Source organism: Lottia gigantea (assembly GCF_000327385.1).
Source record: "Lottia gigantea unplaced genomic scaffold LOTGIsca_31, whole genome shotgun sequence".
NCBI lineage: Eukaryota > Metazoa > Mollusca > Gastropoda > Lottiidae > Lottia > Lottia gigantea.
Genome location: NW_008709027.1, coordinates 1,963,272 through 1,986,208, shown reverse-complemented (window position 1 = coordinate 1,986,208; position 22,937 = coordinate 1,963,272). Strand labels below are relative to the sequence as shown.

Below are 22,937 nucleotides of genomic sequence, written 5' to 3'. Positions count from 1 at the left end.
TGCGGAGGTCACGCGAGGTCGCCCATGTAAGTTAGTAATCCGGAAATGCACGAAAAATAGGTTACCACGAAATTAGGTTACTTGACTGTATTTATGAATGAAAAATGAATAAAGTTGAGCTAAAGTTTAACTTTTTTTCAAGTCAATCCACTGTATTCTATAGAATACTAACATTTCTGAATTAGCTGGTAGACCATCAAAATTAAACTGATGTTCACTTGTGGATGTCCCTTTCATTTTTTAGGCACAGTTTCCACTAAAATGAAAACTTTCATTCTGATGATGGAAGTTTGAATTGCGAGATATATGTAATGTACTGATGGATAAAATCCAGCACTCTCTCAATCATCAATAAAACAAGTATAATCTCTCTCACTGTACACTCTAACAATATTTAAAACAATCATACAACATAAATAAATATCATATTATGGATCAACGTTGTTCTGCTTTAGGTTTCGGTGGGCGAAAAAATCCTTTGGGTTTCTTAACTTTTCCTCCAGATTTAAAATTCCTCCAGCTATCAACTCGACCCGTTCTGGAAGCCTAAAAATACAACAGAATTATATATATAGTAGTTATTAACAAGACAGAATAATAAACGTTGGCGTATCAAGATGCTAATAAGATATGTTATACTGTAATAATTATACAGTATTATAACTAAACGTCTTCTCAAAGAAAAAATAAAATTGAAAGAAATATTGTCATACTGACAGTAAGGAAACATATTACATATCTGAATACTACATTATCAATTCTTTCTATGTCACTCCAAATATCATAATTCTGATAAAGATAAAAGAGGTGCAATGTGGTTTACAATCAAATATTATCACCTCAAAATTTTTATCCCATTCTTTCTGCATTTTCTTCTTTTCCTCTTCATCTGCATCTTCCTCTGCCTTTCTCTTCCTGTAAATAATATAAATAATTTAATGCTGTCATTATTAAACAATGCTAAAATGTAACATTATTCATAATGCTAAGGTTAAATATCATCATTTAAGAATTTCAAAAAGCATGAATTATACTTCATGTATCATACAGGACATGCTAGCAGAGCACTGACTTTTGTGTTGCATATAGATTCATGTATTGGCTTTAAGAAAAATAGCAACAAAAATAATTTACAAAAATATCTGCCTCAGTTTGATCAGACAGATATTTCAAGTTAACCTTACTTTTCGTGCATTTCTCTGGCTTCTTTTTCTCTTCTCATTCTTTCTAAATCGGCAAATAATTTACAAGTTTGAACATACACTGCATGTTTATACTACAAAAATATCAACATATATTTAAATAAAAAAAATTTTCTTCTTATTTTCAATCTGTCACTGTTTCCCAATTCATCAAAAACTAATTGTTTAGAAATATTTTGTTACTTAAACTTGTGTATTAGAAAGGCATAAAAAATGTACATGTTGTATATCACAATTTATAACATTTACAAATTTGTATGTTTGACATCTATGACTGCATAAATTCTCTTTTGTCAATTTCCTACTCACCTTTTCTATATTGTCTTCAGGTACATCTACTGCTTTTCCATCTTTCTTTAATTGTTTCTTCTTATGTTTTATCTGAAAGGATAAGGGATGAGAGTGCTTAAAATCATAATAGATTAATGTTCACCCTATTGGAACACCTTAATTATAACATACCTGTGATTCTGAATTCCTTTTCAAGAGCCATTCTTATGCAAAAAAAAAATTAACAACAAAAAAAAAAGTTACAATTTAGATATATAAAATAAGTTTCACATTTGCTTACCATATCATCTGTTCTTGATTTAGCCTCTTCTACTATCTCTTGACATCTCTTCATACCTTCTTCATTTTCTAACGTTTTATATGCCTTATTCAATGCTATAATAAAAAAAATTATTAATCGGTGTAAATCGGTGAAGAAACACTTAAGTTTCATCATACAAAAATGAAAAAAAACTGACCATAACAAGAATCAATCAAAAGATCAGATGAATAAAATAATTTATTTGAGTGGACTTTTGCCAATAAATCCTAACATTAGGATGATCTTTGTAGGAATAAATCATATTTTGCTTTTGAAATTTCTCAACTAACGCCCTTTAAGACAAATGAGTATTTTAAGTATTTTGTGGTTTTAATGCTAATTTTCAACCAGCCAGAAATATTCTGGATTTTAAAATAACTTTTTAAAAAATAGATAAATCATTCACACCGTCAAATGTTTTTTGTGCTCTGTCTATATCATCTGGATTTTTATCAGGATGGACCAATATAGACATCTAAAAAACAATATAGCAATTATTTTACATAAAAGCATTTTTACCAACAAACTGGAGAATTTGGCAATCTGAACCAATTAAGCACATGCAGTAAGAAATATAGAAAAAAAACAGATCCAGCAAATTAGTAGTATAATGCATACGGTAACTATTTAATATCTTTAAAACAAAAATATAGTCTACCTGACGATAGCGTTTCTTTACTGCTGCTAATGGTGTGTCTGGATCAATCTGTAAAACCTAACAATAATAGTAAACTTCAAAGTTAGATATTATAGTTAGATAAATATTACATCATTATCAAAAGATATAGTTTGATCTACATGGCAGACTTTGCAAAAAGAAAGTCGAATAAACAAAATAATCAACATTAAATTTGTTGAAAAATTTATGCTTTCTAGCTTTTAAGCAATCAGAATTAGAACATGATAATATGTATAATATTTTCCTTACTAGCTGTCAGTAGCTGATGGACCTCAACTTCAGCAATGCATTGAATTTTCATTAAATTGCAGACAATTCAGATTGCAAACTAAAATTGATACAAATGGCATACTTCTAGTTCTTATCACATGTTTATCTGAATATTTTTTATCTAATATTTATATGACTACATTTAACATTCATTTAAACTTACATCGAATGGGTTGAGATTAAAGTAAGTTGAGCCTGGTCGGTTTAATCTGTCTATCTGTTGTTTAGAAGTTAAAACTGAATCTCTCTCTTCTATAGCTTTAACCTATAAAAATAAGGTACCGGTAAACTATTGAACTAATTGATCCCTAATTTAATCCCTAACTTCACATAATTATTTTCACTTTCACAAAGAAGGCATACTTGATTAAAAACATCAATAAATGCTAAAAATACACTTTTATCCAAAATTCAAATTGAAATTAGTGAAATGTGGATATAAAAGTATTCATAGCAACCCAATGATGTTCCTGTAGCATTGGTAAGCTTATATATCATGTGATTTGTTGTCTGTGAGGCATTTAATGGAAAAAATTCTTAAAATTTTTGAAATATTTTTTTAATTTGCGTTTTTTTAATTAGCCTATTGCTGTTTTTTCAAATCGGTTTGAATCTTAAGAATCTTTGTAATGAAAGGAGCAAGAACATGATTCTGCACAACTCTTTCACATCCTTTTCAATTGGAATTGGTATATCAACTCCAAACAGTCAGTAAATAGCCAGTTAATGGGTTATGTCTTTGATTTGATGAAATTAGGCTACAACAGAACAGTTGATGAAAAAAAAATCATCATCGTCATCATTTGAAAATTGGGAGTTTAATTTGTACAGAGAGATTGAGTCACAATGAATGAATAGTTTCCTTTCAAAGGTTATAGTTATAGTCAATTTGGCACTAAATCATCAAAAGTTTTATTTATGACCCAAAGACAATCTTAATCCAATGAAATGAAATTGAAAATTTTTTTTGAATTAGATCTATATTTTTTTGTTTTAATCTTTTTTTGGAATGAATGAACTTGAACTGGTAGGTTTTAGATGCAATTGTCATTTTATACTGTTTGCATATTAGAGCCAGAACTTTTGAATTAATGGCAGATAAATTACTTCGCTATAGAACTCGTTAAACGTTTCATTTTTTTCTGTAGAGGTGGATTGTTGTTGGCTACTATTTTCTTCTGAATTTTCAACATTTACATTCGCCATTTTTAACTTTTAAGACAGAAATTGGTTTTCTGCACAGAAGAGTTTCAAGGGAGACTATCGTAATCATATTCGAAAAAGTCTAAAAGTTATGCAATCTTCATTGACGTTATCACGAATCTAGAATTGCTTACAAATTTCTGCAGTATGGGTCTAGTAAAAATAATAATGAAACTTTGAAGATAAAGAATAATTATGCACAATTTTCCCATATCGCGATACGCATTGACCGTCTCGAAATTCTTGCAATTTGTAGGATAAACTGGTTCCCCATTCCATCTTAAGCCCATAGAGTACCGGTAGGCTAATATATATTTATAAATGTATGCTTCGCCCCGAAGTGTAGCGATACGCGAACACTACAGGGTATCAATTTAGGATTGCATGATATATGAACAAAGTTTCTATTGCATTGTTCCGAGTCGTAGGAGGCAGACTGGTGTAGGCTATTAAGTTTTCAAAATAGATAATGTTTTATTCACGGTAAATGATTATTATAACTGATAGATTCATTTACTTTAGAATAAAATTTAAGTTTTGGACATAGTATAGAGTTTGGTTTTATCAGATAAAAATACTACCAATCTATTTTTACCCGTGTCACTCTGGCTGGGTGTGTGAACAGACCATGAATTCGAACGCACCACTGTAACGACAAGCTCGAGACTTCATTCAACAACTATCATAGGTGTGGAGAACACAAACAAGGTTAGACAAGGTGAACATTGCACACGACAAACTTGCAACAAACAATTTAGATATAGAAGAATTGTCATTTGAATACATCAATATTAAGGTAAACTTTTTAGCATTATCATACGTTTGAAATTGTGTTTAATGAAGGCATTCGTAATGTTGTGAATTTGTTATTTGGGTCAATGAAGGAAACGTAACTCTATTCATATTTAAGCTTTTGCAACGATCTCTGGTTTGATTTCTAAATATTTGGTTAATGGTACTTGATCTATGAAATATGAATTTATTCGATGAGAGTTAAATGGTTTTCTGGACATTTCTTAAGTAGTAACATTTTATAAGCTTTATTGGTTAGTTACGAGATTCGAATCAAGAGTTGTGTCCCTTGATCGGTTTGGTTTCGGTTGACCTACTATGCAATATGGACTTTGATCCTTGGATGGTTAGTATTTTAATCAGGCCATAATATATCTTCTGCAATTGATTAATTACATTAATTTCAATTTCCAGATTAAAATTCAATTATAATGTAGATCAATGATTTGCTGCCTTTTTATTGTGTTACATGTTCATTGATTTCGTTTATTAAATATTTTAATTTTAGTCAATTTAGTTGTATTACTTACAATACCGGTATATTAATGAGATAACCTAGTTGCAATATATTAATCTTTGTAGTAGTGACAGTGTGCATCAAGACAGAAATTTTGCTATAACTAGTACAAAGTCTAATCTCAAGGGTTTTAGTTGTTAAAGGTTTGTGAGTGTCTTCGCTGCCTGGTATTCAGTAATTTCCTGTTTGTACCTTCAGTTTCTGGAGGCTGGCACTGCCACTAACAGATAATGTCAATATATAACAGTTTAGGCTTTTAAAAGATAAGCTTAAATTTTTATTAATATTTAATTTCAACAAAATCTCAGAACTCTTACTTGGACTGAGGTCCTTTTGAGACTTCCATAAATATTGGTAAAGCTTACTAATAGTTAGGCTTATGTTCGTTTAGGTCAGCTTTTAATGCATTATTATTTTCATCAATCTTGTGAAAGGCTAAGACTTTTAATTGATTGTCTACAACAACAAAATAATAATGAAAAATCTTTTTAGAAAGTCATCTCCATTACAATTTTGTTATTGGGGTTATTGGTATTAAAATATGTAGCCTATCTATTGGTAGGCCCCATAATGTATATGGGTATATTTTTTCTATTCATGGTAATATTATTCTTATTAAGAACTAGAACTTACATAAGCCTATTAGACAAAAATAGAAAGATATAAACAAATTAGACATTAGACCCACTAGAGTATTAATCAAATGAGATACAACTATAAATCCTATAATCTAGCCCCAGGAGAGAACATTTATATGTAATGTTATATAATACAGGAGTTACCTGGTATACTTCATGTAGTTTATAACGTAGGTGACATTGATACAGGTTTGAATTAAACATTAGTTCTACAATGTGAAGGACCATTTGTTCTGTATACTGCTTTTTTGCATTTATCGTCATTGTTTATTGCCTTTGTCTTGCGTTTAAATTTCAGTTTCCTGATTTTGATTTAGGAGAATGTTCATATATTAACATGTAATTTAACTTTTAGATAAAACACTGTGAATGTTGGCTGACTGCCAGCTAACTTACAGGGTTTTATCTTAGAATAACTTGCATATTCAGGGTTTCTATTGTGAATGTGATGCATATACAGTATCTAAATTTGTAAGCTCAGATTTATTTTATTATAAATCTGGTTGTTGACATTAAAAGTTACTTGATCCTTACTGTAATTGTTATTAAATTAAGGTGGAAGTGTGCCGATATACTTGATATATTTTGAAATGTCTTTTCTACATTTAAAATCTTACATTTGAGAACTAAATATTATGAAAAAATGTTTAAAATGATTTTGAGAAAGTTTTAAGCAAATTATGTTTATATAATAGGATGACACCCTCTAATGACATATCACAACCGAAATTCACTACTTATATAAAATTCAATTATTATTGGCTATTGTGAGATAACACTTAGTAGTTCTTGTACTTGAAATTCCTGTTCTTATGAAACACACTTCCTCTTTACGATCAATTTGCATACCATATATAAGCTTTTAAAAGATATGGTAACAACTATTGTTAATTTGTATGGTGTATAATAATTACAATTTAATGTTATATTGTAGATCAGGATATAAAGAAGTTCACAAGTTGTAATCATGGCAGAGGCACACGCTGCGGTTGCCTTCTCTTTCTCAGTTACACCTGATGGTGTCAATGTTGCTGTTAATCATGAAGCATTATGGGCTGTATTTCACAGTGGAGTTTTGTCATGGAATAGGAAAATACATAGAATAAAGGTAGGCCTTAACTATCATCCAAAAGGTCTTAACATTTCTTGAATATTTCAATATTATGAAAATTTAGAAGTAGTATCTGTATATCCATACATCTTGTGTTGAAAGAGATTTTTCTAAATTTTTTATGTGCATCGGGGACACCGACAGCATCAATTTTTATTCACTAATCTTTGGTTCCTGCAGTTCCACTACAACTAAGCATTTTAGGATGTCACTAATAGCCTCAGATACTGTATCATATAAGGACTTTGCAATCAGTGACAGCTTAAAACACTTAGTGTTAGTGGAATTGCAGGAAACACAGACGTCTGATTGAAAATTGGAAGAGTGCAAATTGATGCTATCAGTGTCCCTGATACACATTAATGAATTAGAAAAACCCCTTTACAATCTCTTTTAATGTCATAGAAGACACTAGTAATTTCAGATTCAATTTTCTTATTAATACAATGAAATAAGATACTGATATTGGAATTCCAAAGGATTGATAGGAATGAATGTTATTTCACAATTTTGAAGCTTGGGACAGTTCATAATGAATATGTTTTGTTTTTAAATTTACAGAATAGTTTCCATAATGGCATCTACCCAGCATCAGCAATGAGTTTACTATTTACTATATCTATAGTACTAGCATTATGTCTTGGTGGTTTTGATGTATCTTATGGTTCTATCAAATATATTCAAACACATTTTCCTGGGTAAATACATGAATTTCTTCTTAAAAATAAACTTATTATACAAATATAATTAGACATCTCTTATGAAGGGAAATAGTTTATTGCTTATAAGCTTCTTTGAGAGAATTCTAATATTAAACTGAGGATTTGGCTGCATATGTTTGACTTCTTCTAATATAAGCTTACTACACAAATAAATGCATCACTGATTTTCCTGATGCTTTGGCTTAATAACAAGATACAATAGATTATAGATAATGTTAATGTTGAAAGTCAGTTGTAAACTATAGAAAGATGTTATTACCGTGAGCTGGTTGAATGGTCTGAAAATGTACAAACAAGCTTATGAGTTAACAAAACGTCACGTATTCACGAGGGGTTAACAATTGTTTTGTTTCTATTGTAGAATATCCTATGCAAATGACACAGTGAATTTTGTTATCAGTTCTGTGATATTTTCTACTATATTGTGGATCACTGTGATAAATGTAATCAAATACATATTACGATTGTTATTCAACTATCAAAATTGGATGTATGAAGTAAGAGGAAAGAAGGTATCTTGGCAAACTAAACTCTGGGTTGTAAGTGTAGATTTGTTTTTAAAGTTTGTATAATGCATTGCTGTTTATTGATTAGCTTATATTGACTATGACTGAAAGCTGAAAATCTGACACAGTAATTGATTTCTTGTTTTTTGATGTAGTTAAGATTGAAAGTATCTTGAATCAAAATCCCCAATAAGATGATTGATATTTTTTTAGGTTTAAGAAATGATGATTGAAGCTGACATTGGACAATCTTATAATGTACCTTGCTTTTCCATGAGTTTAATACTAACTACTATATTTTTTATTTCTGTAGGTCTTAGTGAAGTCTTTTAGTGGGAGACATCCAAAGTTATATAGTTATCAAGCATCACTACCTAAATTACCAGTTCCAGGTGTTGAAGATACCATGAATAGAGTAAGTTTGCTTTTAGGTACACCGGTATAATTACAACAAATTATGATTATAATGATAACAGTATTTATCATTGAGAACATTGATTTAAATAATGAGAGATATAATAGAATGATGTTTATATTATTTTTTCAGTATTTATTATCTGTAAGACCATTGTTAGATGATGAGAAATATAATAGAATGAAAGGTTTAGCAGAAGAATTTAAAAATGGAATTGGTAACAAACTACAAAGATATCTTATTTTGAAATCATGGTGGGCCTCCAACTATGTAAGTCATGTTTATTAGCTTTAAAACCAGACAAAGTGATTTCATATTTGAAGATTTCGCAGGAATTGTTCTGGTCATGAACTTGTTTTTTTTTCTGTCATATGCCTGGAACTGTGAGTTAATCATGCAGATTCTATTTATTTTTCTCGTTGATACTGTGAACTATCAATAGCCCTTTTCAGATTAAACTGAAGGATTGTTAATCAGTAAGTTGAGAAGTACACCCCAGCAGAAGTGAATTCTGACTATTTACTAACAATTCTATCTAGATCGATCAAATTAATATTTAAATAAATATCAGAACATTGCTGAAATGAAATTGAATGTTATTTTTGTAGGTATCTGATTGGTGGGAGGAATATGTATATTTAAGAGGAAGAGCTCCCATTATGATTAATAGTAATTTCTATGGAATAGTAAGTATTAGTTTATATCTCAGTTATCAAACATTTTAAGTCTTTATCACATTTCTCTACTACAAAATTGTTTCATTTGAATTCTATACATTTGTTGCAAATACTCAGATGAATTAAGACCATTAAAAGATATGTATTTTATTTTTAGGATGCTGTATTTTTGAAACCCACACATAGACCTCTATCTCGAGCTGGTAATATTATTTATTCTATGTTAAAGTTTAGACGAGAAGTTGATAGAGAAGAATTAGAACCTGTAAGTAAAGCACCAATAGTTGTTTTCTCCTTTTAATCTCGATCTGTTTATGATGTCCATCACTAAAGTCCATTGTACATAATGTACATACTCAGTTAAAGCTAAATCTGTACAGTTTAAAGAGATGGTCTTGCATTCTCTGACATTGCTATAATAGTAATTATTATTATTACAGATTATTTTAAATAAGACTGTTCCACTGTGTTCATCACAATATGAAAGACAGTTTAATACCACTAGAATACCAGGTGTAGAAACAGGTATATACATTTAGAAATACATAATATAAAGATAAAAATGCCTTTCTGCCACAAACAATTTAAAAATATATTTAGCTCAATTCTATACAGTAAATTATCATACTTAAAATACAAATTAATTCAATGTTTATAAGAAAATTGCTAATAGCTTTTTTATTTATATTAAATCTTTACATATTTCACAAAATTGAGTGTACTGGTTGGCTTTATGCAAGCAATGATTTCTTAGATAATTTCTAGTGTACTGCATAATTCAGTCAGGTTGGTCTTTCTAATAAATAAATAGTAAGTGAAAATGATATCTATTTATATCTTTTGTAGATCAACTTATACAGTACCATGATAGCTCACATATAGCAGTTTATCATAAAGGAAGATATTATAAAGTTTATATAAGAAATAAAGGTGTATTGTTAACACCTTGTGAAATAGAATAGTAAGATTATTGTATATACTGGTAGGGTTAAATGAATAGAATTACTGTGTTTGAATTCATTGATTTCTATTACTTTAATGGATCATGAAAGTTAATAATAATAAGGTTGATCAATTTAATCCGTTCTCATATACAGATTCATACAGTTGATGAATGTCTTCTGTTTCAGCACATTGCAGAAAATAGTAGATGATGATTCAGTACCTTCACCAGGAGAGAAAGAATTAGCAGCTTTAACAGCTGGTGAACGAGTAGCATGGGCTAAAGCTAGAGCTGAATACTTCTCCAAAGGCAAAAACAAGGCTTCATTACATGCTATAGAAAAGGTAATGCTTACATTGACTAGCTTATTACTTAACTGAATTTTCAATAACTTGTCATTTTTTAAATGCTGATTTTCGACTAGAATCTAGATTTTGTCTGTTGTTAAAGTATCTATTTAGATAGATAAATATCTGTTTGAAATCTTTCATTCACACATTTCTTGATCTATTTTAGGCAGCTTTCTGTGTGACACTAGATGAAGATGCTCAAGAGTTTGATCTAGTAAGTAAAATATATCATTAAAGATAATACAACCATTGTTTAAAAGCTTATATACCTTTTTATACGCCCACATGAAATGGGGGGTGTATATTGCCGTCACCCATGTCCGTCCGTCCATCGGTTCGTCCACAATTGCTCGTAAACACTCTACAAGACACAATTCTTGACGGATTTCGACAAAACTTGGTATAAGTGTTCGTAATCACCCAAGGATGAACCCTATTTAAAATCAGAATTATCGAAAAATATTTAGTATGAGTTATTGCCAGTGCTCTTGAAAACGCATTCAATTTTTAGCTCGTGATCATTCTAGAAGGCACAATTCTTGACGGATTTTGATGAAACTTGGTGTGAATGTTTGTAATCACCAAAGGATGAACCCTATTAAAAATCAGAAGAATTGAAAAATATTTAGTATGAGTTTTTGCCCTTGTGCTTGAAAACGCTTTCAAATTTAGCTCTTAAACACTAAAAAGCATGATTCTTTCTGGATTTTGACAAAACTTGGCTTTATTATTCAGTCCTGCACTGAAGATTTTCCTTCTAGAGTTTTCACGAGCTCAAGATTGAACACGTTTTCAAGAACAAGGGCAATAACTCATACTCAATATTATTCAGTATCGCCTTAAAGAGTTCAAAAGAAGTGTATATCTGAAGGTTAAATATTTCATACTGGTAATTGTTACTATACTACTAAATATTTTTATTCAAAATCAAAGCTGCCAGTGGGCGTATATTACCTTGCCTGGCAAGCTATCTTTTAAGCTGTTTTTATCTGACAAGTTTTGCTTAACTACTTAAAGTTCTTAGATAATGATCTGCTTTTATAATACTCTTTTTCTTCTTTACAGAATGTTGAGGTATTTTGGGTTTTTTTGTGAATTTTCTTGTTAATTCTTAATTGAATTTTTGCATTTGTTGAGATTTTTTTTCAGTGTTAGTCAAAACAAGAACTATGTCATTAACAGTCATATTACATTTAATGCTTTAATATGCTGATGGAATGTCCAGGAATTTTTCGAGGCACAATGTTATGTTTTTATTATTAGTTAAAAAATATTTCCTTAATTTTATTTTTCATTGCTCGAATGTGATATTTTGGTTATTATTTATTATTTAATTACTAATATAGTTAGTCTATTCAATAACTAAGTGAATGTAATATATAGGGGTTGTTTTGCTGTATTTGATTGAATTTATAACATTTGATTAAGGAAATAATCCAATTTCAAGTTCTGAAATTAAAAAAATTTTCAATTCACATTTTATCATATTTAATTTCACTTATCTTTTGTCATCTCTGTTTTATTCAGATCTATTATATTTCTAATACCACATCTGAAAATAAGCAAGAATGATTTTACAAAATAGTGTAATATTTGTGTGTTGATTAATTGTAGGAGAAACCTGAATTATTAGATGTTTATGGTCAGGCTATGTTACATGGTAAAGGCTATGATAGATGGTTTGATAAATCTTTTACATTAGTTGTTTGTGCTAATGGAAGAGTAAGTATTTGTCCATTTTTAAGACCCAGTATAATTTGATTTAGACATTTCACTTTTGAACATAACTGTTCATACATTCACAAGTTTACAAGCTCATTTTATTGGGAGCATATGCATTTCTTTATCATTCCCTTTCTTAGTCAGTTTTTCTGTTGTTTTCTATTAAAATACTGTCACTGCCAATCACAACTATTGCCACCATGATTGGTAAATATTGTTTTTGAATGTCTTGATTAGATCTTAAAAAAACTATCATTAGTGTCCATGTTGATGCCCATTTATTTATCATTAAGTCATGCCCTATATGATTCCATTGGCCAATTTTTGATGCTATGTTTCAATATTTGAATTTTCATGTCAAAAAGAATTCAAACAATAGGACTGCAAACAGGAGACTTGTATCAGAATAATTAATATCAACACACTGATAATGGCTGTTTTTATGTTTCAGATTGGTTTTAATGCTGAACATTCATGGTAAGATATAATTAATGCATCTTATATATATAATTATAGAAAATAAAATCTAAATTGAGAAATATTAAATGATTCTGATTAAGCTGAAAGATGTTTTAATAGAAATAGTAAATATATTAATTGTGTTTTAACAGGGCTGATGCACCAATTATGGCTCATTTATGGGAATATGCCATTTCTGAAGATAATCTTATTTTAGGGTAAAGATATTACCACTGAAATTGGGGTTTTTATTGTTATTTTTTATAATTTACTAATTTGATCATAGATTCAAACATTTTCTTAACTTCTAAATTTTTTTTAATTTGTTTTCAGTAATACTGTCACAAGGAATATAATTCTTCTGTTAGAATAGACAGCATTATAAGTATTTGAACTGAATTTAAGAAAATGATTTGAATCTATGATTATTGATATTTTATGTATGAACTAATTGCTTTTTATTTTTTTTTTTTAATTTTGTGTTGTATTTGGTGTTAACCCAACTTGTCTTAATTCTGTCTCTATATCTGTCTAATCCTACACATTACTCCTGCTCTCCTCCCTATTGTTGTTTTGTGTGCGTATCAATAGGGGTGATGCACCAATTATGGGACACATGATGGAGTTTGTTTTTTCTGATGATCGTGAATTAGGGTAACATAGATTTCTAATAGATATTATTGATAGTAATTAGACTTTGTCTTCTTGAATGTTGTAATAAACACTTACATAAGGTTATAGATCACTTTTATGTGAATATAAGCCTATACCTAGCTTTTACTATATCCATATTTGTATAATTAAATTAGATAATTTTATGATAATACAACCACAAACTGTAATATAAAATATATATTTTTTTTAAATATTAATATGATTAAAAATTATAAAGATTGTAAATAAGATAATTTTATTAATAGATGTATATATGTGACAATTTGTAATTATAGATATACTGAAGATGGACATTGTAAAGGTGAATTAGGACCAACACCTCCACCTCACCCTATAAGATTAGAATGGGACATACCTAAACCAGTAAGTGTTTCATGCAGAATATTTATATTTTTTATGGATTTTAGTCATGCTCTAAAATCTTTTACTTTGCACCTCAATTTGTCGTCAATGTTCCTTATTTGAAATCTAATTAGTATCCACAAAATTGCTCTCATTGCACAAGGATGTTTATAGTCAGTTGAAAATTAAAATGACTGCAAAATTGTCCTCATTGCACACAGTAATTTATTATCTTAGTTCTAAATAAGATTTAGAAAAGTAGTGTGTACTATCCCTTCACTTCATTTGATCAACTTGAATTCATATATTAATAATATTATTACAGTGTCAAAGTATAATAGAAGAACAATTACAAGTAGCCAAACAATTAATAAGTGATGTTGATTTACATCTGATGGTACATACAGCTTTTGGTAAAGGTTTGATTAAACAATGTAAAGTTAGCCCTGATGCTTTCTTACAAATAGCTTTACAGTTAACATATTACAGGGTTAGTTTCATTGTATTTTCTACTCTTTGATGTAATTTCTAGAAAATGAAAAAAATCTTGGGAAAGGATTATTCTAGTATGTCAACTTTTTGAATAGTCAATGTAGCAATGTAAGAAGGGTGCGCATTATATTAGCACTTATAAAGTATTTGTCGAATCACGATATAATGGCATATGCAAGCTAGGTAGGTAGGCCAGATGAGAGAAGACTAAACCGGGACAATTTGTTGATAAATGTTAATTATGTTCTGTTATATTACAGACTGCTGGTAAATTCTGTTTAACGTATGAATCATCAATGACTAGGCTATATAGAGAAGGTAGAACTGAAACTGTTAGATCCTGTACAGTAGATTCGTGTGAATTTGTTAAATCTATGGATGATCCTAACTGTACAGTAAGTCAATTTACTAATTCCTCTAAACCCTAAACTTTTCAAAACTAGTTTTTTGCCTTTTTCATCTGTTCTGTTCAGCACCACTGCTTTAGTTTTGTAGTAGACACAGTACTCTGTATGGTTGTATACAATTTATTACAAATCCAGTGTTCTGCAAGTTCGAAAGTAACCAGATTCTCATTTTTATGAGCTGGCCATAACCTTTAAATTCATTTTAGATAAAGATTATTCATTATTTAACATGTTCGTTGATATTTTTAGTGTTGAATCATATAACAAGTGACTTTAGTCTTTTCAAGTACTAAGTGACATATTTAGAGATGTTTTTTCTGATTGAATTATTATTATATGATTCAGCAAACTTATTTCTTCTATTATAATTTTAGAATGAAGAACGTATTGCTAAATTTCAACGTGCATCTGAAAGTCATCAACAAGGCTATCGTGATGCTATGACTGGTAAAGGAATAGATAGACATCTGTTCTGTTTATATGTTGTTAGTAAATATCTTGGTGTAGATTCACCATTTTTAGCTGAAGTACTCAGTGAACCATGGAGATTATCGACTAGTCAGGTATACCACTACTCATTACATAATAATAACTTTTATATCTTCCAAATGTAATTGAAAATTGTATGCTTGACAAGTCATTGAATAGAAGTTGTCTGTATTATAGAAGTGCATGACTGAGTATGTTTCTCAAAATATCAATCTTAAATTATCATTATCCTGAGTCCCAATTTCTCAACTTTGTAAACCTATGACACTAAAATTTTAAATGCTTCCCCATAACTAGGAAGAAATATATAGTAACATGGCCATGCTTGAGCTACTTTGTTGTAACTGTCTGTTTGCTAGTAGCCTTGTTTCAGGAACCTTAAAATTTTTAAAAAATGCTCTACAGTAGACAAGAATCTTACTCTGGAGTTTCTTGCCATGAAAATTTATTGTATATAATATCCCTATATCCAGTCTCAAAGTTTTTGTCATAGAACTTCTAAATTTTATCAATCTTCATTTCAGACACCACATACTCAAACTAATCGTATAGATTTAGTTAAATATCCTAAACAGATCTGTGCTGGAGGTGGATTTGGTCCTGTAAGTTTTTTTCTGAACTATTTCTGTAATATTTTGCTATTGTTATCGTTTACAATAGACATGGTTAACTCAAAATAAATATGATCATCTTTTAAATAGATGCTTTAAAGGAAGTGATGAATTACAATAAATTTAAAAGAATATTAGCTATCTAGTTACATGTATTTACTTTTACAATTTTACTTCTGAAAGAAAATTCGATATCAAGTTGATCTGAACAATGAACAAATTTATTTGAATCCATTTCTTGAATCAATTGCATAAATGAGTATTAGAAAAATTAAAACAGACCTGAAAAAGCATATTGTTACTCACTTTCTTCAGACAACTGACCTTTTTTCAGTCTGCATCGCTACTGAAGTTATTCTCATTTTTCATGAATGAGTAACTACATTGTGTCCAAACCGCAAAATAAAGCGGCCATATGTGCCATTCAATGTTTTGATTAATGGACAGAGTAAGATTTTTGGTAAAAAATTGAAGCTGAGAGAAAATCAAGCCTTACTTTGAAATATTTACTTTTTATCTCCTCAAAAGAGCGGCGGCAAAGCGATGTTGTGTTTTGTTTACATGTCCTCATTTCCGTTCTACTGATCTGATTGGTCAGATTTAAATAACACCAATCTCATTTCAATGCCCAAGAAATGAAGTGTTGTCGGCTTAGTTTAATACGGGTTGATAAGACCATGTCAAACCCCATATTCATGATAGGTTGGAGTAAGTATAGCACTATAAGCTCACATTACAACCAAAGTGCCTTTTATGATAGTTAAAGAGTTGAAGAGTTTATTATGAATGTGTGTTATTATATTATAGGTAGCTGATGATGGATATGGTGTATCCTATATAGTAGCTGGTGAAGATACATTATTCTTTCATATTTCCAGTAAAAAAAGCTGTCCAACCACTGTAAGTATAACTCCAAATATTCTTGTCTAATTATTACAATGACACATTGACTTGACACTTTGGAAATTGCTTTGTTTATCATATCGGTAGAAATGAAATGATCTTGATTTGCATGCAAGGGATCACATGGTACTTCCCTTATGCAGTATGCAAAATTTTCATTATCAAAAACATCATGAAATATGCCTGAAAATATTTCAAAATTTGCTATTTATATCTATGTATCTATACTTGATAAAACTGAATTTGTTTTAAAAGTGTTAATTGAAAACGGAGAGTAGTAATTTGTTATTTAAGCAGTTTGACCTAGTTTTGGTGGCTTTTAGGCATTTATTCTGTAAGTACAAAGTATACATTATTAACTACCCTTTTGTTTGGAATGTGTAACATTTATACAAATTGTTATTCCTCCTGTATTTTGTAGAGTTCCAAGAAATTCGGAGCTGGTATAAATAAAGCATTACAAGATTTAAAGAATTTATTTGGAAAGTAATATAGTATAATGTTGAAATGATGTAAACAGAATGACGAGAAACTGTTGTGCTGACTAATTTACCAACCTAATCTGATGTGTCCAAATTATTAAGTTTTCTGTTGATTTTAAGTTTTTATGTTTTGTTTTAGCCATGATTGATTGTTTTCTACGGTTTTAGTTTTAGCCGGTGATATTAACACCAATAATTAATAGCTAACATTTTATTTTTATTATTATTCAAATAACTAATATTATTCTGAAGGCATTTATTTATCTTTCTATAAAGCCATATATTGTTATAAGAATATCAATGCAATTTTGAACAATGCAAATTTGGAGAAAAAATTCCAAATTGTAACATGACCAATTAAAAACCAGAATATTTTGTTTCATCATCTTGCCCAGTTATCTGGTTTTTACCTCAAAAATCCTTTTCTTTTCTTTTCTTCATTTTATGGATTTAGTTGTTTTATTTTTGAATTGTATATAGAGATGATATACAAAGATATTGTACATTTTTTATTTATCATATTGAACTGATATGAAACAAACTTAAAAATTCATACTTTAATTCAAATATTTCATCTAAATCTAAAATTCTAACTCTTATAGAACAATTTTTAGACTAAGTTTAAAAACTTTGAAATAACAAATTAAAGCATTAACAGTTTATTGGATAAATATTCCTATCAAAATTTCACATTGACATAGGCCTATAATTTAATTTTTATTGATATTTTGTTGGATTGGCCCACAATAAGGAGGAAATTAGAGATACACAGGCACATACTCAGATAAGTTTCATGCTCAAACTGTCGTTCTCATGTCATAATAATTTTAGGTTATTTTAGTTTTTATAACAGTTTTTAATTTTAAACATATATTTGATAGACCAATAGTATAGCCTGCTCTGGCATTCCTAATTTAAATATTGTGTGATGTTTAAGTTTGAATTTTATCATTAAAAATAATTATTTAATTTTGTTATTTTTTTGCCCTCTAACTAATACATAGTAATTTCAAGAATCATTGATTTTTCCACGGGAAGGAGACTGAAGAGTTCTTAATTCTTAGTATTATGAAAGTGACATAAGATCATTCCATTCGGCCATTTCTTGAACACTCTCATTAACTTATTGTCAAATTTGAATGTGTCATTTTGTGGGAACAATTTATTCTGTTTTCTTTGGACTAGCAGTTGCCTTGAGTTGTTGTCTTCGATTTCAGTACTGAAAACAGTGGGTCTAAAATTAGAATGGCAATTTCTAAAATTCTTCTAAAATGACTCGTGTGTAAGGCTCCAGGTACTTTCCTTTTGAAATCGTTCTGCCTTAATTGTTTTTAATTACAAAACATCTTGTTCTGTTTAAATCATCAGAATATTTAGACCAGCTTGAAGTCTGTTTTATTTCATAAAGACAGTTGGAAGACCAGATGGAAAATAATACACAAGTCTTATATTCTGAGACTCTATAATTCGAAATTCTACAGTACTACCTTATACAGAAAAAATTCACTAATATTCAACCACGTGATGTATAGTTACAGAGACCGATTAGTCTGGGGAATCTTGAATGACCATTCTTTCTGGATTACATGTAGTAATTGCCTGGAAGTGTAAATCGTTTTAAGCATACTAATTATCAATGATTTATTATCTCCTCTAAATGTCAGAACAGTGTAAACCAACAGTATGGATATATGAAAGACAATATTTATTATATTATTAGTCAAATTTATTGGGTTTTTATTTGATCAACCTCAAATACACATTGATAGTAAGGGTGTCACGTTGGTCCACTCTATTAGACAATAAGTCGTTTCGTTGGAGGTCACGAAAACCTGCCATTGTAATCAATGAACATTCTGAGATCTACCTGAACAAAATCAACAGAAAAGAGACCGTAAGTTGGCTTATTTATCATTAGATTTAACCAATTAAGACGATAGATCTACTTTTCAAGTTGATCGCCTCTGCCCATCAATCCAAGGGTTCGTCAACATAAATTTTCGTGGTTAGCACGATAAGAGATTGATGGGAATGGGTTCCAAGTTGACTATATTTTAATAAGTAGGCCTACATTTTGAGTCGTTGTTCTTGACTTAAAGTGCGTCATATAAAACAAAAACGACCCACGATCATTAGACGAAAATGATAATTTCATCCGATTTAGAGAGAGCTTATGCAGTTCCTGACACTAGACAGATCTTAAGATCAAGATATTTTGTAAGAACATTGACACACTTTATTCCTCGTCAGTACATGGTTCTCCAAAATCATAAGAATCAACGATGAAAAGCATGGAAACGCCGTGGTTGTATGACGTAAAATCATATTGTCACGACAAAATGACTTCACGTCACAAAGTAATGGCTCCAACTGTTTGCAGATTGAGCGTGGGTCTTAGTTTTAGCTCTGTGTTCACATTCGATTTCAGATGCCAACGTCAAGCCAAGCTTTAATACTTATCAATGCAGATGGTATCTTACCAAAACAATACAGTAAGATAGGTTTTTTGGAGAACAAACCATGTCAATTATCAAGGGTATCTGTTCACGGTGAAACACAATCTCAGCAGAATACTTCATTGCTATCAGCATCCAGATATCAACTAGCAGGTTATCACCTTGAACAAGACAGTCTTTACACCAGTCCACGGTCAGAGAGAGATCCACTACCAACGTCTACTGTGAAAGGTTATCGTGGTGTGTTTGCCTTTGATCCTGTAACACGATCATTTACTTGGCAACTACTAAATGATTCTGCAGCGAATAGATTGCCATCACCAAACAGAGAAGGATTAGCTTCAAGATTTTATAAAAATCGGATTAGTGTCGACAAACTACCAATGTGTAATGCAGAAGATGAAACACTATTACCGATAGGTCGCGTTCCAGATCCTGTGACATTTGAAAAAAATATTAGAAGACTGATGGAGTTGGGCTTCAGAACAGATTCTAAGCTACTTGAAAATAAATCAAATGAATCCGAGAACAACTCAAAATCGAATTCACCAAGTAAAAATACTCAAAATGAGACATATAAGCTACCAAGCTGTGTGAAGAAAATGGGTGGTTCATCATTATTACCATCTCGTATGTCATCAGAGCCAGCAGTATCAGTATCAGCTGGTGTTAGTGACTTAGCTGATAAAACGACATTACCACATATTCCTAAACGTATGGACAGGTAAAGACATATTCCTTATCTCTTAGATTTGTTATAGAAATCCGTACAAATATGCAAGAAGATCATTGCGATGACCAATACAATAGAAAATGCTTGAATTCTATTTATGCCCTAACTTAATTTACAATGCATAGTTATCCATATAGCATTGTAATCCATAGAAATATGTTAAGATTCGCATAGGCACCATGACGGAAAAAGTTCCCATTTCGATCATTTTATTTCCATTCTTGGGTTATTTTGCTAATACATGTACAATGAACAAGGAAATCTGTTGTCTATTTCAGTTTTGTTTTGAACTATAAGTCTGTATCAACACCTACAGTAGCTAAGAAAGCAGAAAGAGCTCTGTATGAGGAAGTAAAACTCAACGATTCCAAGAAAAAGAAGAAGAAATATATTCCAACAATTCGAATGCGAAGAGAGCTTCCACCGCTCAATTCGAATATGTTATGTTTCAATTTCTACGATGGTAATTTGTCACATAAAGATGTCAAAAATATGATCGAATCACAAAGTGAGGGAAGAATTTTAGATTTGAAATTTGATCCTATTTACGTTCACTTAGGTGAGGCTTCGTCACAGTATAAATGTATGTGGGTATTTTCGATATCGGATCTAACTGCGCGTACACAGCTTCTCTATAACGGATTAAGATTTAACGGTGAGCGGATAAAAGTGAGATTATATGATGATGTGATGAAAGAGGAGCACAATGCCTATAAGTTCTTTAAGGAAGTAGAAAATGAACACATAGAGAGGAAAGTTAAAAGTGGTGATAGAGAAAGTAAAGTATCCAGTGTTTTGGGTTTCGATTCTCCAAATTTATCTTCTAATATTAACCTTTATACTATCAATAAAAATAACATACAAGTAACAGCAAAATCATCAAGAACTCGTCGACAGAACAGTGGTAAAAAATATTGTTAGGTAACAGTTACAGACTGTAGTAAATAATATTGTTAATCTCGTCTAAAGGTATTTACATGCATTTATTTACTCACACAGTATTCCAAATGTTTTGTGGAAAGCAAAATATGTTTCCAGTCTGTATAATTGGCAAAGAAATATATCTTCTCAAATATTTGTAATCATGAAAGATAAATTTGTATTAAATTTTGATATTTAAACCATTAAATTCTCTTAAAACCCAAAATATTTGCCACAATTCTGTCTCTGTCAGGCAATAAAAGGTATTAGCTTACAACCTCTTGGGATGATAAAAAAATAGCGATGGCCTTCGTTATACGCCCAAAATTGTAATGGCAGCCGGAAGGTTGACAAGAGCTAGTAAATTAAATACTTCGAGAGCAATATTTTCATACTGCAAGAGCTTTATTCACAGACTTTTTTTTCGATTTTTAGACAATTCACTCGTCTAAAGTTTCGTCTAAATCAGTCAAGAATTTTGTCTTTTGAGGTGTACACAAGCTACAGATTGAACAATATTGAAAATGAAAACAAGGGCAATAACCCATATAAAATATTTTTCGATTTTTTTCTTTTTAATATGGTTCATCTTTTGGTGATTCCACCAAGTTTCTTTAAAATCTGTCATAAATTGTGCCTTGAACGAGATTTCAAGAACAAGGGCAATAACTCATTAATTACTTTTTTGGATATCAATAGGGTACATCATTGTGCAATAATTAACAATTTCACCACATTTCGTCTAAATCTGTAAAGAATTGTGCCTTCTAGACCTTTCACAAGCTAAAAATTGAACGAGTTTTCAAGAACAAGAGCGATAACTCATATTAGATATTTTTCGATTTGTCTAATTTTATATAGGGTTCATCCTTAAGTGATAACAAATATTCATACCAAATTTCATCAAAATCCATAATGAAACCGACTCTCTATCGTATCCACAACAATTTTCAAAAACAAGGAGAACTAGAGCCACTCGTGGCACAGAGTGGGACTTTGCAAATGTAGCAAATTGCAGAAGACCCCGAAAAAATCAACCTTCGCCGATAATTAGATCAAGCGCAAGAACAGTCTAAAGTTGAGAAATTTTCATTTTCTAGAAGATTCTAATACCGGAAGTAGACGTCGGACCTCACAAATGAAAGTATCAGCAGATAGCCAAGGTCAATGACCTTTGATCTTGTAAAAGAGAAGGTCGAAAAAGGTCAAGATCAAGAGATATACGTCATCAAAATTTCTAATTGCACACGACTATAAAACCGGAAGTTGACATAGGACAGCAAATATGAAAGTACAAATAGATAGCCAATGCCAATGACGTTTGATCCTGCAAAGGTCAAGGTCAACAAAGGTCAAAAATTGAAAATTTTCAATTTCCAAAACCTGTTCCTTTTTTTGAACTAAGAAGCGGAAACAACCGAAATTCTAAGACAAAGTGGCTCACAATATGACGTAATTGTATGCAAAGTTCCATTTTGAACAAATGTATACTTTACGAGTTATGCCCCTGGCCAAAAATGTCAATAATGAGTAATTAAACCCGGAAGTGCCACGCCCAACTCAATTTTTTTTGAATAAGTTAATCAATATTCAAAATGTTACGTTATGTTCCAAATGTCAAGTTCCTA

At 30.3% G+C, this 22,937-nt stretch overlaps 3 protein-coding genes across 3 annotated transcripts; 2 read left to right on the top strand and 1 right to left on the bottom strand.

The window, feature by feature from the left end:
- Positions 1 to 498: 498 nt before the first annotated feature.
- On the bottom strand, positions 499 to 3,883 carry LOTGIDRAFT_96853 (hypothetical protein; the record flags this gene model as incomplete). Its single annotated transcript, XM_009057804.1, has 9 exons — positions 499 to 546; positions 840 to 915; positions 1,185 to 1,276; positions 1,512 to 1,583; positions 1,774 to 1,868; positions 2,203 to 2,269; positions 2,453 to 2,509; positions 2,907 to 3,008; positions 3,851 to 3,883. Coding segments are annotated over 9 exons (642 nt in total), but the record flags the coding sequence as incomplete, so codon positions are not given.
- Positions 3,884 to 4,609: 726 nt separating this feature from the next.
- On the top strand, positions 4,610 to 18,168 carry LOTGIDRAFT_189988 (hypothetical protein). The gene is made up of 23 exons (XM_009057803.1): positions 4,610 to 4,742; positions 6,828 to 7,001; positions 7,566 to 7,702; positions 8,088 to 8,265; positions 8,546 to 8,647; positions 8,780 to 8,917; positions 9,256 to 9,333; positions 9,482 to 9,589; positions 9,765 to 9,849; positions 10,171 to 10,285; positions 10,455 to 10,611; positions 10,784 to 10,831; positions 11,683 to 11,691; positions 12,232 to 12,339; positions 12,791 to 12,816; positions 12,951 to 13,016; positions 13,749 to 13,836; positions 14,141 to 14,305; positions 14,568 to 14,702; positions 15,089 to 15,277; positions 15,728 to 15,805; positions 16,622 to 16,714; positions 17,139 to 18,168. Exons 2-23 carry the CDS (start codon positions 6,861 to 6,863, stop codon positions 17,205 to 17,207), a joined length of 2,313 nt encoding a protein of 770 aa, XP_009056051.1. The 5' UTR covers positions 4,610 to 4,742; positions 6,828 to 6,860; the 3' UTR covers positions 17,208 to 18,168.
- Positions 18,169 to 19,568: 1,400 nt separating this feature from the next.
- LOTGIDRAFT_232758 (hypothetical protein) lies at positions 19,569 to 21,505 on the top strand. The gene is made up of 2 exons (XM_009057802.1): positions 19,569 to 20,379; positions 20,667 to 21,505. The coding sequence occupies exons 1-2, from the start codon at positions 19,628 to 19,630 to the stop codon at positions 21,307 to 21,309; spliced, it is 1,395 nt and encodes a 464-aa protein (XP_009056050.1). The 5' UTR covers positions 19,569 to 19,627; the 3' UTR covers positions 21,310 to 21,505.
- Positions 21,506 to 22,937: the final 1,432 nt, after the last annotated feature.